The 15,399-nt window shown below is 39.6% G+C and overlaps 1 protein-coding gene across 1 annotated transcript in view; it reads right to left on the minus strand.

Moving 5' to 3' along the window:
* Nucleotides 1-15,399, minus strand: part of LOC308116515 (anoctamin-1-like) — a gene marked incomplete at its 5' end in the record, with an annotated part of 64,645 nt that overhangs the window by 14,279 nt on the left and 34,967 nt on the right. Inside the window, 10 exons of the mRNA XM_080474764.1 lie at nucleotides 935-992; nucleotides 1,067-1,178; nucleotides 2,621-2,822; nucleotides 3,903-3,971; nucleotides 5,920-5,994; nucleotides 8,116-8,127; nucleotides 9,368-9,450; nucleotides 10,517-10,677; nucleotides 14,495-14,629; nucleotides 14,825-14,889. Of these exons, the coding sequence (XP_080330890.1) occupies nucleotides 935-992; nucleotides 1,067-1,178; nucleotides 2,621-2,822; nucleotides 3,903-3,971; nucleotides 5,920-5,994; nucleotides 8,116-8,127; nucleotides 9,368-9,450; nucleotides 10,517-10,677; nucleotides 14,495-14,629; nucleotides 14,825-14,889 (972 nt within the window). The remainder of the gene's footprint in view (nucleotides 1-934; nucleotides 993-1,066; nucleotides 1,179-2,620; nucleotides 2,823-3,902; nucleotides 3,972-5,919; nucleotides 5,995-8,115; nucleotides 8,128-9,367; nucleotides 9,451-10,516; nucleotides 10,678-14,494; nucleotides 14,630-14,824; nucleotides 14,890-15,399) is intronic.

Consider the following 15,399-nt stretch of genomic DNA (forward strand, 5'->3'; position numbering starts at 1 on the left):
TTTCTTTCTGAAAGCTGAATTTTTTAAGAAACAGATTCATGAACATATAAACAAATATGTTCATGAATAAGTTTCTTTCGTGAAGCATTATGAAGATTGTAGAGCATCTTTCTCACACTAACTGATGTAATTTTTAATGATGTTAATGAGTGATTCACTGACTGACCCAGAAAACACTGAGGAAGACTATGAAACTGAGCGCAACTTATTCCTTCTCTTTTGCACAAGTAAATTATTCAACTACTTCTGAAAGAATGAAACAGCAACAAACTTGTTTGAATATAACGTTACATGTTTGTTTGTATTCATTTAAATTTTCATTGACTCTAGTCTGCACTGTATGTGTCTATTCTGAAAAAGACAAACTAATTCAGGACTGGAGATTGTTTTTTTGGTTAAAGTGTGTAACCTTTTATTGTACTCTCATTGAAATTTTGACCTTGAACTTGCTATATATTTTAGGCATTTATAGTCAGGAAAAACTTTAACATGCCAATTCTGTTTGATGGACGGGTAAAAAAAACCAATAAACATATATATTTAATGTTTTAAATCTTAACAATGTCCCTAAATTAGAAATACGAATTCTTCTTGAAGTTCTGTAACAGGTTGGAGATTAATTTCCCTGCATCTGTCAGACTACTGACTCCTTGTACTTGACAATCTAATTGTTATCTGCAAATTCAATCGTTTTAATATGACTTTTTTTTTTAATACTTGACTTGTTGAAAACACATTTTGTTTATGTAATTAAGAAAAAAGTGAAGCAGAACCCTCGTCCACTTTCACAATTTGTATTCTCAATGTCCTGAGTTACTTTAAATGAACGATTGTTGTTGGTTTTAATATTAAAAGTATTCAGACGTTAACTTGCTTCAGGGTGTAGTCATTGTAGTCACAAAATATTTATTTTTAATATAAGTGTGAACCTCACCTCCTCCATTCTGTAAGACTCAAACACATACAGGTAGCTTCCCGGTCTACCCACCAGTCTAAAGAGAAAAAAGCATTCAGGATCAAATATTGCATTTATAAAATCACTTTATCCTGATGTGAAGTTACAAACCTCCCCCTGAAGAAGGCGATGTAGATGATGGGCGTGAAGGCGTTGAAAAACTTGAGGATGAAGGTTTTAAAGATGAGACGTTCCTCAAAACTCTTGTCTGTCTTCGGAGCCTCTAAATGTGAACACAAGTTGCTCTGAGATGGTTTCAGCCTATAAGGAAAAGTCGCAGCGCTCTTTGCTCTATGGAAAGTTTCCATCATTTTATTCATTTACCAAAAAGATTGGAAGACTTTTTGTGTAAATCTCATTGGTGTGTTGTGCTATGATACAACGAGCCAGTACAATAAGTAGTATTGTATATATGTTAAATAACAAAAGTATGCAAATTTGTTAAAAAGAAATTTCAAGCACATCTGCTGCTTCTTCTTGGCTTCTTTTTCTGGAACTGCATATTATAATCTAAATTGCACAATACATTGTTATATCAATTGCAGTGGGAAAGAAATACATAAAACTTGTTATAGCATTTTTGACATATTTGCCTGTATTTCTGTTCAAGTCATGGACCAAAGTGGCCTCTGGGTTTGAGAGTTGGAGTCAGAAGAGTATAGTGTGTCACACTAATCAGAAAATCAGCAAAAATGTATGCTTATGGTCGTCATGGCCTTTAATTCATCACTGCACTGAAATAGAAAAAAACATCACTGGATATCACAGCACAGGATCAGGAACATGTTATCAAACCACTGTCTGCTTAAAGGGGCCATATTATGCAAAATTCAAGTTTTCCAACAGTATTGTGTGTCCTTATAGCTGGAATGATGCTCCAGAAGTGAAGAAAACCTGTCCTTGATCCAAAAAAGTTGAATTCAAAGTTTCTTGCCCCAAATCCACTTTTTCCTTGATTTTCTTCTATTTGAATGTTGGATCATAGGAGCTGCATTCAGAATCTGCTGTGTCTGTGTGAGCTGGACTGGCTCCGCCCCCACACATGTCCATCTTGGGAAGAGGAGGAAGTACTTCCTCTCGTGGTGCCATGTGCCAGAGCAGAGCTGCCTGATTGTGGGAGGAGTCAACGGGAGGGCCTACCTTGATTGGGATTGGCTGAACCCCCGATGACACTATACAGGGTTTGATTTCTGATTCGTTCGTTGGAGCAACACACTTTTTAAAAATTGAAACCAGCCGGGGAGAGAGAGGACAGACTGTCTTCACTTCTGTTGCATCATTCCAGGTATGTGGACGCATATCACTGTTAGAAAACCATTAGAAAGTGAATTATGCATAATATGACACGTTTAAACTCATTGTGTTCCTTTAAATAAGTGTTTTACAGAAAGTATTTAAATAGAATGCAGCAAAATGCATAATTCTATTGTGTTTTCTTCGTGAAAGTATGTTCTTCATAACTTACCCGGGTAAAAAAAAAGCTTAACAAAAATGTTTGGTTAAAAACGAAAAGATTACTCAAATAATCATATAAATAATCAAGAGCAACATCAATTGGCAAAATAATCATCAGTCGCAGCCCTACTGCCAATCAGTTATCAAATCCAAATCCATGAGAGAGAGAGAGAGAGAGAGAGAGAGAGAGAGAGAGAGAGAGACTCTTACCTAGCACAGTGAGCCATCGTGCCACAGCTCCGTAGACTTCATCCAGTATGAGGATGATCACCAGGTTGATGATGGCTGCGGTGGTTTTAACTGTCAGCTGCACGTGGTTCCTGGTAATTGGGCTGGAACTCATGTGAAGAGCCGCTTTGGTGGAGATCCGGTAGAGAATAACGCCGAACACGATGGCAAACGTAACACCGATCTGAAGGTTACAAGAAGAAGACAAAGACATTGAGTGGGCAAGATGAGGATTTCAGAGGATTTTCGATGAAGCACGTTTTAATCCACGGGCGGTACAATCTGACCTCAGAGGGGTCTGGACCAGTAAAACAACAGCATGAAGTCCTTTAATTAACATCAATCGCAAAAGTTTACCTTTGTGTGGAGACAAAGAGATAAAAGTACACAGTATGAAGGTTGACAAATAAAGAATGAAAAAAAAAAAAAAAAGACCTATAATAATAGGTGCAATTATTTTAATTCTTTTTCAATATAAATGCCTTAAATCTTTCTTGAGACAAAAATTTTATTCAAATTTCATTCAAAGCTAATACAAAAGAATAAAAACACGTACGTTCAATTGAAATACTACAAAATGTACAACTTCTAGCTTTATTTGACAAATCAGTTTAAACGTCTAAACTCGTGTCTGCCAGTCACTGTCTTTGGGTTAAGGTTCACTTAATCCTGTAGCCCAGCGTATGCTTTCAACATCACCAACGTGAATCTGATGCTGATGCTACTTGACGAGTAATTAGGAAGCAAACTTTCTCTTCTGCATCAATGCAGGTCTGACTGAAACTGTGCAATGCTGAGGGAATTGATCTGGAATGCTCGTATTGAGAGTGAAAGTAAATGTTTCATTTGCAAAATTGATACAGAATTCCTAAGGTTGTCAGATAAAGCAGAATAAAAATACTGGTTTTGGTATGTAAGCTGTGTGTTTGAGACCCGCTGCTATAAAGAGAAATTTATGGAAGAGGAATATTTTCAGATCCTTTTCTTTATCTTGAAGTGCTTTTGTTTCATCAAAGTATAAACCCAGCAGTGTATGCCTGTTTTTATCTTCACTTGTATATAACGACTCTCCCTTAATGTCTTTTCATTTTAATCCCATATTAAATGTGCAATCTGCACTGTGAGGAAAGTGAGGACATTTAATAAAAGTGTCGACAAACATGAATTTGATGATCGTGAGGAAAGAAAACCAAACATGAGATCATGGAATTAGTAACACATTTTTACAAGTTTGATTGGATTTGACAGGTCACAGTGTTCTTACCATCAGCAGCATCATGACCACGTTAGTCATGTATGCAGGGAGGCGGTCTCGACAGGTGAGCTTCTCCACCTGGAGGAAAAGAGTCAGCATGAGGACGTGAAAAGGGAAACAAAATCCAACGGATTTCCACGGTGCAGAAAAACAGAAACCTCATCAAAGAAATCAGTACAACCTTTACAGGACTGCGCTTATTGATTTGATCGCATTCAATCACACTATTTTCACACTATTATTCAAACGCTCACCGACTCACACCTACTGCACACAGTGGCTTTTCTTTGGAATCAATCTGAAGATCAGAGACACATGCTTCAAATCCAAAAGGATTCATTTCTATAAGGTCATTTTACTACTAACTGACAGGGTTACTGTGACGTGAAAGCTCCTGCTCACTACAGGACCGTTAGAGTCTGCACATTACTTCTGATTCCTCTACAAACCAAAGACGTTTTTAGGTAATCGAGTACTTGACATACGTCACAGGAAGAAACATTTTGGTGATTGTTTGTTTTACTTTGTTGTAACTCTGGTGCTCTGCGGATGGCAGGATGGATGGCAGGATGGATGGCAGGATGGATGGCAGGATGGATGGATGGATGGATGGATGGCAGGATGGATGGATGGATGGATGGATGGATGGATGGATGGATGGATGGATGGATGGATGGATGGATGGCAGGATGGATGGATGGATGGATGGATGGATGGATGAATGGATGAATGGATGGATGGATGGATGGATGGATGGATGGATGGATGGCAGGATGGATGGATGGATGGATGGATGGCAGGATGGATGGCAGGATGGATGGATGGATGGATGGATGAATGGATGGATGGATGGCAGGATGGATGGCAGGATGGATGGATGGATGGATGGATGGAGGGAGGGATGGATGGATGGATGGATGGATGGATGGATGGATGGATGGATGGATGGATGGCAGGATGGATGGATGGATAAAACTTATTAAAATCATTCACAGTTTTCTTTGACAAGTGCCATGAGGAGATGTCTTCTGAAATCTCGAGGTGGCAGCAGATGGTATGTCTCCCTCCCTCCTTATTGTTCTGGATCTGTCTGCTGCATCTGACACCACCCACCACAACATCCTCCTCCACCAGATTCATCACACTAACACCAGCACCACCCTAAACTGGTTCAGATCGTATTGCACTGACAGACTGGAGTAGATTTTTCATTATTCGAGAAATGCATGAAACAAACTCTTCTTCATTATGTCCAATTCTCCAATCTGCCTCAAACTTTATAAATCTGCTCACAAGGCTGTCTTGATCACATCCATGTGCTATTATACATCCACCGACATAGCACCACCTGCTGGCAACAGGAATGACACGTTGACATAGTACTTTAAGAGCACTGATGGTGTCAATGTCAAAGTTGGTGACATAAGCTTTAACAAGTTGATGATGACTTTCAGTGAAATGTTTGGACGTGCGTTAAACGGCATGTGAAATGGGGATCCGGCATTATTTTTTCCATGAAAACTAAAGTGTTTATATCTCAGCTTCAGATTGTTGAATGTGGCCCAAATTTATATTTTATGGTCAATGCGCATGTGTCTGGCAAAATGGCTCCGTGGTGGGCTTTACATTGTTTTCACATTTATAACATCTACTACGGGCAACATGTTGCATGAATATGAAACCCAAACTCTATAAACTCTGCTCTCTACGCTGCAACCTGCCTAAAACTTGACATGTTTCATTAAAGTCCTGACCTGAACACACCCATAGCGCCACCTTGTGGTATCAGGAATTTGACATTTTTGACACTTTGATGTCGTATTGGTAGCCCACACTTCCATCACACTCTAATGTACACCAGACTTTAACATGCACTACGTTCCAACATGTTTCAGTATTTCACTTTCTGCTATTTGCCATGAGAATGGCAGTACAAAGGAAAAACAGCGTGTTATTTTAAAAAATATTATAGTGAACTGCAGAAACATGAATCCTGTAATATCATGAATGAAGTGAAATCAGTTACCTTGTGCTGTGAGTTTCGATCTGTCCTCATGGACTTCTGCATTACTCTGAACTCGTATTCTGCTCTGGGATGATCCTGCGAGCGACACCAACAGAAAGACCAGGGCCAAGTAAAAGAAAGAGTCTTCAGCAGACAGAAATCACAAGCAGAGCCTGAAAAATACCCGTCAGTTCAAGAGTGTTGATGAAAGATACATACATACATACATACATACATACATACATACATACATACATACATACAGTGCTTTAAGTGGAAAGAAAATCTAACGGTACTCCATCTGGGTGATCTGCTGTCAGTCTCTCATACAAATATGGACAAAAACATAATATTCAGTGGCGTGCGCAGACATTTTGTACAACAGGTGGTCAGTGTAAAATAAAGTCACCTTGTGCAGCGTGTGGATCCACTGGCTGCTTTATAACAGTGTGAGATTAAAAATACAAAAACAAAAAAAACACAAGGACATGTTGTAGGTAATTGCATATTTCTTTAAATATAGGGAGACTTTTAATAATTCCCCCCCAAAAAATTAAAAGAAAGCGAGAGAGATGAGTGGATGTCACTACAAACCATCCTGAATAAGTTCAGATGTACTTTTATTGTCCCTGTGGGGATTTTTATTCAACCAGTCTGTAATGCAGTACATGTATTGGGTGTAATTTAACGTGTAATTGTGAAAAAATGCTGCAGTGAATCGACTTGAAAACTGACAGAGGAAGGAATGGACAGGACAGGAACCTGGTGCAGTTTGCCAAAAATAATTAGAATTAAATCTTTAGGAAATGTTCTGCCTGTACAGTAATATAATGATTTAAGTGTGTAATTGTGAAAAATGTTGACGATATCGATGATCACGTCAATATGGGCCACAGACAGTACAGTGTACACTATTTAAAAAAATGAACATAAGCTGTGAGGAGAGAAGATTTTCCTCTGAGGACGATTGGTCAGCCACGGAGGGCAGAGTTACGTGATGCACCTGAACGCATCACCCATGTATCGTCGGCATGAATTTCATTTACCAGTAAAAATCCATAAATTAGCCTCATTGTTTAAGCTGCCGGGTTCAAAGTTTGAAAAAAGTAACGACTGACAGTCCAGACATTACGAAAAGTCCCGGTACGCTAGAAAAAAGTCCCGGTACGCTGAGGAGTAAAATTTATAAGTGCCGGTACGCTGGTGCATACCAGCCCTCTTAAAGCACTGCATACATACATACAGTACATACATACATACATACATACATACATACATACATACATACATACATACATACATACATACATACATACATACATACATACAGAGACGAAACATGCCAGGAAAAGTTTTGCTTAAGACGAGACGAGACGAGAAAATTGAAGATTGTTATAAATTGCTTCAAAGTGAAGAAGAGGAGAAGCAAAGACAACTAGTGGACTGAAATGGGCCAAAACTGCGGAGTCAATGATTCTATTTGAGGGTTGAAATGAATCAGGTGTTTAAAGAAAAACCTTTATCGTACTTAGTGATTTTATTGACATCAGAATATATTTCAGATTTGTTTAATCTGCATGTGTCACCTACGTGTTTCAAGCTTTTTATATGTGTGTGTTTATACACCTGTATGTATTTAATTGCACTTTAACGCACATATAATAAATACAGCATGATGCAAAATCCAGTAAAATCTCCTCAAATTCTGTCTTATATGTCAAAATACTTTATTCAGCTAATTTGCTAACTTCCCCACACCGGATCGCCTTGAGGAGAATGAGAGTTAGTTTGCCATGAGGTAAACTCTCATGTGACTGAGCTCTCGAATCAGTCTGTTGTTTCAATGAATTACAGGCAGAAGCTATTTAAAAGCAAAATCAAAAGTTTCGTTTGTAACTTTCACACTTCGAAAGGTCATGATATGGGCTCAACTGATGACCTTTTTGGAGCGCAGGCTTTATGTTTGACACATCAGCTTTAGAACATCATCCAACTAACAGTCAAGGTAAAACATGATTAAACATGTGTCATATTTTTAGAGGCCAGAGCTCGTATTTAATGTTCTGAGTGACAGAAGCAGCTGAGAAAGTGGTTAAAATACAGTAGATTGTCCAGAAACACAAACACAGTGTGTGATTTGTTAAGATTGGAGACTTGCAGCAGAATCAGAAAGCCTGAAAAGTGTAAAGAAAGAGAAGGATGAGAACTTATCCAGACCTTGAGAGCCTCCTGTGAAAAAAAGACCAAAACAGAAGATCAAATCATGTTACAAGAACTGATCCTCTTGTAATTGACGCCACTGATTTAGAGAATAAACTGAATCCAGTTAGTACATATAGACAACAAAACATCTTTTTTTTTAATTATTATTATTGTTTGAGGTGTTTGTGGATCCAGTGTCAGGTGTGAATGCTTGACAGCACATCCATGTGATTGTGTGGACGTTCAACCGTATCACGTAAAAATATTTTCATTGTCAGCCCACCACCAAGCTTTTATTAACAGATTTAGATTGTATTAATGTGCACACTCTACATAAAGCACATTGTTACTGTTACTAAAACAATCCCATTCCCAGTAAATAAATTACAAATCATTAATGTTATTGAGAGATCAAACCGTTTTTTTCTCACTTTGGAGAGTCTTAACACGGTGACGATTGGACGATCTGTCTGGCCACTTTTAACCAACAGCCCTTATGTTTAAGACCGATGTTCAATTCTGGAGAGGTTAGAAATCACTAATTGTTCACTGAAATCACTAACATTAGAACAAAAATGACTATAAGAGCTAAAATGACTCATAGAGTAAAATAAAATGTCTGCGACAGCTAGAAAAATCCAAAATGGCTGCAACAGCTACAATAGCTCCAGTAAATCCTGCTGAAACAGCAATAACGTAGAAATAGTTAAAACAGCTATAAAAACCCAAAGTGAAATGATTCATACTGAGAACACCTACAAAAAGCAAAATGTCAGCTATAACAGCTAAAACTAATACAACTTTTTTCTTTCTTCAGATTTGATGCTTTAGCACGTGGAACAACTGATTGCAAGTCAGTTTTGATTCGAATGTGATTCCAAGAAGGAGAAGCTGTGCGCTGTCGACCGGGCCGAGGGCACCAAAGGCTCAGCAATGGAGATCGGGTCTCTCTGTTCAGGACCTGAAACATCCTGACATCACAGCAAACTCTCAGAGGTCAGAGAGCCGTAACCTGGCTGTAATATGCTCCGTAGGTCTCTTAGCAGAGCCCCCAGCCCCCATCAGCTTCCCCCGAGTGCCGCTCTGTGTGGCTGCCTACCAAAGGGTCAAGTCGGCAAAGAAATGTCCCCAATCTGGACTATAGTATGATAAATAAATAAAATAAACCTGCTTTTTTTTGTTTTGTTCTTACACTATATCGATTAGGTGGTCATAACATTATGATCATGTTGGTGTTGGTGTGTGAATGCGTTGTGATACCACTGACCTCCTCATCTTCAAATCCGGTCAGGTCCCACTCATAGTTCAGTCTCATCTGCCTCCTCTTCCAGTGCTCCATGAACATGGCAGCTGGGACCCAAAGTAGGAACAAAAGTGGACAAATACAGAGACAATCCAAATCAAACAAAGTTCAACTGGTACCAAAGTCACCAGGAATGTACCCAGGGTGTGACAGAAGTGACCCAATGGTCAAAGTCAAGCAGTCACATCACTGGAGCTCCACCTTTACCACAGCAAACATGTCGGAGACACTGGAACCCTCAACCCGCCCATATCTTCTCCGAAGGACACTCAAGTTTACTGAAAATGCTAAGTGGATGTATTTAGTCAAGAAACAGGTGAAGCAGCTCCTCCTCTAACACAGGAAGTGACATGTATGAACGGGTTAATCCAGCTGGCAACAGTTTGTGAAGCCATTTAAGCCTGAATTGATTCTTATTCTTTTGTGTTGAACACCCCACGAGAGCAAGTTGGCATGTGATTGGCTGAGAGTGGAGACGGGGGGGGGGTTAGGAGACTGCCCGTGTGACTGCCCGTGTGTGAGTGTGTGTGTGTGTGTGTGTGTGTGTGTGTGTGTGTGTGTGTGTGTGCCCGGTTGGAGGAGAATGAATGAGGGAGCGGCCCTGTTCGTTCCTGATCGATAACCGTTCGGTACGACTTGATAGCGTTGGCATCAGGTGATGCACAGCACAGATCCAGATGACCGAGGTACCAGATGATCAAGGTATTTTCTTGATTTCCTTGTAAAGCACTATGATTTGAATTGGTCCTGAATGGTGTTGAAATGGTGTTAGAGAAATAAATTTGCCTTGCCCTGAAGTTCTATATACATGAAAGCAAACATGTCAGGCACAAATCCTTAGTATGCCAGTTCATAGATATGCTTCTTGTCTATTCTAATTATATGCTAAATATCACGTCTTCTCCATCATTATACACACAAAGCTTCAGTGAATCCGGCCCCAAGTGTCCGTTATGATGTCTTTAAGTGATCTGGTAAAACGTTGACTATATTCAGGTTGGTCATAGTGGCAGAACATTACTTTCAGTGTTACAAAGGAAAAGATTCAGGGACCCGATGAGTTCGATAAATAGGATGGATACGAATGACGAGAGCGTTGTGATGTTCACTCACCCCACAGGGCCATGAATATGGAGAAGAAAACCGTGGCCGGGTTGTCGAACAGGTGACTGGCCCGAGCCGTTCCACAGGCGGTGCTGAGCCTCCAGTAGCTGCACACTCGGTCACACAGAGGACACATGGTGATGTTGTTCCTCGGGTGGCAGATCTCCATGCTGGAAACACACACACACACACACACACACACACACACACACACACACACACACACACACACACACACACACACACACACACACACACACACACACACACACACACACACACACACACACACGGCTGTAGGCGTCAACTTATACACAAGGTGCATACATTCCAATCAAAACCCAGGCTGGAACATTTTTCATTAGTCCAGCCAAGTCTAGTCTAAGAACCACAAGTTTATAATTCCATGGAAGTTTTTCATGTTGAGACCCTTGGATTTTTTTTCCATATGAATTGTCTAATGTGCTTATTAAGGTTTTTCAAAAAGCTGAGTGGCACAACTAGAAGAGGTACTGAGCATCGGTAATACAGTCATTTTAATACGGTTTATTCGGCCATGCAAAGTAATAGGTATATTTCTTAAGAGCCTTTATTTTTTGACTAACTTGAGTTAGATAAATATGTTTGTAGAGGCTTTCAAAAAGTATTATCCGCCATTATTCCAAGGTATCTTATACCATTTGGGACCCATTTAAATGGAATCCTCTGCTGATGTTCATCATAATAAAGTGTAAAAGCAATAGAATTTCACATTTTACCATATATCCTGAGACAGAACCAAAAGTACATAATACTACCTGTAATTTGATAAGAGAGTCAAGTGGACTTTTATAATATAGAATTATGTCATCAGCCAGATGATTGATTTTGTGTGTCATCTGACCCACTGTTACACCCTTTATGTCTAAATACTGTCTGACCGTGAAACCCAGGGGCTCCATGGCTGTAACAAAGAGCCCAGGGGACAAAGGGTGACCTTGTCTGCTGGACCTGGTGGGAAGGAGGAAGGGGAAAGTTGGAAGACATTTGCCCATTGGTAAAAAAATATGGTTTGCGGTTTCTTATAAAGCGCTCTATCATAATTATTAGAACGATAACCAAATCCAAATTTAGACAAAACCTTTAATAAATATGGCAATTCAAACCTATCAAAGGTCTTTTCAGCTTCTAAGGTACCAGCTATATGTTCAGGACTGGAGGTTGCCACATGAATAATAACCGCACAAGTTATTGGCAGAGGATCTCTTCTGGATAGATATATAATAAGCAGATCCCAGATCTTGGCGGGGGATCTGCATTACCTTAAAATAAAAAAATACAACTTTTTAACAAAGCAAGAAAGTTTATTAGATGCATCAGCAAAAATGTCAAAGAGAAAAGCAAACATATTACTGTTCAGAAGCAAAACTACATGTCACAATGTAGTATTTAGTAATCCAGAATGCTGTCGAATGCACCATTTAAGGTATATCGCTATCTATTTAGAAAAAAAAAAAGAAAAATATATGAGAGTAACCCGTTACCGGCATCACAGTCTGGGACATAAAGCTTTACCAAAGTGCTATTTTCTGAATGAACCATTTATCAGAACATAGCAGGCGAATTGATCAGTAATTCTGTCCTGAATTATGATGTGAATGTTTTCATTCGTTTGAATAGCAACACCTCTCTTCCTCGAGTTGAAAGATGAATAGAAATCTTGGCCTATAATTCCCTCTCTTTAATTTTATGTGCTCTTTTGCAGTAAGACATATCTCTTGGACAAAGCTTATAACCACTTTCTTTTTTAAGTATGTTAACACCCTTTTACTTTTAATGGGCTCACTTAAACCTTCAGCATGACTGACTCATTTCACCTTCTTATAGGAAACTAAGGAGTTTGACAGTGACACGTCTTCTGGTCTCTTGATAATAAAACCCAAACAAAACAGAAAAACACAAATGTAAACAGACCTTCCCCCGTTCCCTTAAACACCGACCTACTGAACATTTGGTTGTTGGAGAGGTTTTTCCCAGTACTTGTCAGGTCTCTGTGTGTGTCTGCCCCTGTGTGTCGCACCTCATGTTTTCAATTATCCAATGATCTTCTACCTCTGTGTGCGCCTGCCGTTATGAGTTCTACCTGTGTCCTCCCTTTCTCTGTGTATTTAAACCCCCCGCCCTCTGTTGTCTTGTGGCCTTGTCTCTTCTGTTTCCTCGACTTTTCTACATTAAACCTGATTTTATGGAACTCTGTGAGCCTGTGTCCGAACATGCCCTGACAGTACTGGTACTGGAGGACGGGTCTCGGCGGCTTCCCTGTTGATGAGCACCATATCTGGGACTGGTGGGCTCATTCATTAATCAGTGACTCGGGAGAGCGCTCTCGTCCGAGCAAGGAGGAGATCGAATCCGTAAAAAAATTGGTACAGCTTTCTTCCACTTCATGTTGGTCCTCTGCTGCAATGGTTGAGTTCATGTGCCAGAGCTTCTCGAGAAGCAAAGTGGTCGATAATCCAACTTGCCTCGAGGTCTTGAGTCCATATTTCACCTGCTAGTTGGAGTGGGTGTTAAATACAAGTTTTCTCTTGGCAGCTCCCTACCAGGTCTACCGAGCTCGGTTGCATCACGTCACCCCTGTGTGCATTATTGTGGTTTTAGAGAATGAAATGAGAAACGGAGACTGTGAAACAAAGGTATGTGTTTGATTGATGTGGTGAGAGGCCATGGCCCCCCTCTTCTTCCTCTGCCTGCTTCCCGTCATCTTCAGGATATTATGACATGCTGCCGGGACACGTTGTCATCCGATGCAAAAGCAGAAGTGCTAATGTCCCTGGCACGAAACCATGAGGGAAGACAAACCAGATCCCCTGTGTCCCCAGGGTCCCACAGGGTCCATTACTGTACCGACTGACAGCTAGAGAGCTCTTCTGTCACACATTCTAATGGAAAGTGTCAAACAACTTTAATTTCAACACTTTAGTGTTAGTTAGTTGTTTTTTCCTCTTTAAACTGAATGGTGAGATCCTACACTATAGCTACCATATAGCTCATTTCAGTTCAACACATTAATTAATACTTTTACTCTCTTTAAATTCCTATCAAAAAGAAATGAATACAAATAAACAAATAAATAATCTGGGGCTGCCTCACACCCTGATCGGGCGGGATGGAGGACCTGCTGGTGCTGGACAGACAATAAGGCAGTGGGGAGTTCCTGAGGGATGGTTACTGAGCGTGGTTTTCAACTCCAGAGATATGGGAGGCGGAGCCGGGGGGGGGGGATTGAAAACACACGCACACGCACACTCACACGCACCTCCTCAATGAGATGTGCTGCTGCTTTTTTTTCCTGCCATCATTTGTTCAACTGTCAAAATTCCTGTATCTGTTGTTCTTTATCTAATTGATGTACCTGTTAGATAATCAATTTATGTTAATGTCTATAAAGTGACGGTCAGTTCACAACGGTTGGATAGTGTTTGGATTGGTGTCGTAATTGTAAATAATGTACCGTCAATGCAAGTCGCTAGTCAATGCAAACATTCATATTATCGTTGTGAGGCTTCATGTAAAAAGCCGAACTAATCTAGAATGCTGGTAAGAGATTTTTTTTAAATCTGGTAGGTCTTGATATATAGTCTACAACTGTTGTTACACTCAGGTTTTACAATATAGCTCGTTTATGGTGTATAATTTATCTCCATTAAACCCACAACAGATTCAGTACTTAAAATAAGTTGTTCAACACATCAGTTCATAGTTTTATTTTCCGTTCAGTTTGTTTTTTAATATTTCTTACTATAATAAAGCGAATAATACCCTGCATGGAGAAGGCGGTCCCGTGACCCCCAGATTTCTCCTCCTGCTGTGGACCACACTTTGAGAAACGCTGGTGAAAAGTATGTTAAGACTGCTAGAGCGGCATATAAATGAAGTTCATGCACAATTAACCTTAATGAACGATAAAGGTTAAGGAACGTGTGTGTTTTCTTCTTCTGTGTTTACCTCGGTATGTTGTCGTCAACCGTTGCACAACCGTACAGAAAGACAATGACGCCCACCAGAGAGGCTGGAATCAACATCTGGGTGTACAGACCCAACCAGGCAAAGTATAGACCTATCTTCTCTCCAAAATACTTCCTTCACAAGAGAAGAAAGAAAACAAAAAAGAAGGTTTCAGAACAAACAGGCGAATGGAGAGGTGAAGAAGCGAGATTTGTACAATCCTAATTCTGGTCTTTGATTAAACAAACCATGATTGATAAACTAATAACAGTATGTTGCACTACATACCAGTGGAAATGGCAGTAAAGAATAAGGTGAATATGTCCTTACCGCACCAACCCAATAGGCTGGTATTTGTAGAAGACACTGTAGTTTGCCCACTCCTCATAGAGAAGCTGCACAACACAAATAGAAATAATTAGTTGACTCGCTTTAGACATTGTTTGTCATCTATGACCGCATTTGTCAAAAAACAAAACAGTAGTAAAAAGAGTAATTATTGATTAATTCTAATAAGGAAAAGGATGAAACAATAATATGTCATTTTTTTTTGATTGTATCATAATAATAATCTACCTGAAGAGTCTGACATTCATTTATTCCTTCTACAAGAACAAGTAAGTGTCGAGAAATGTCACTCTGTATTGACAACAAACAAACGCATATTTTAAGAAATCCCAATGTTAACAAAGGAAGAGATAATGATTAACAATATAGAGAGAAGCATATTCAAAAAGCCATTAAAGAGATGAATCCTGCTCATTTCACTTGGAGCCAGTGCTTAAGGATCTAAAGTGGTTTTCCCAGCTGTAAAATCTAAAAATAGACCCAGCTGTTTGTCAGGAGGATGTGGGTTTCTGTAAATACAGTTTCTACTCATTTCATATAAAATCTCAATTTGGGAA

This window comes from Lipophrys pholis, assembly GCF_963383615.2.
Source record: "Lipophrys pholis genome assembly, chromosome: 11".
Lineage (NCBI taxonomy): Eukaryota > Metazoa > Chordata > Actinopteri > Blenniiformes > Blenniidae > Lipophrys > Lipophrys pholis.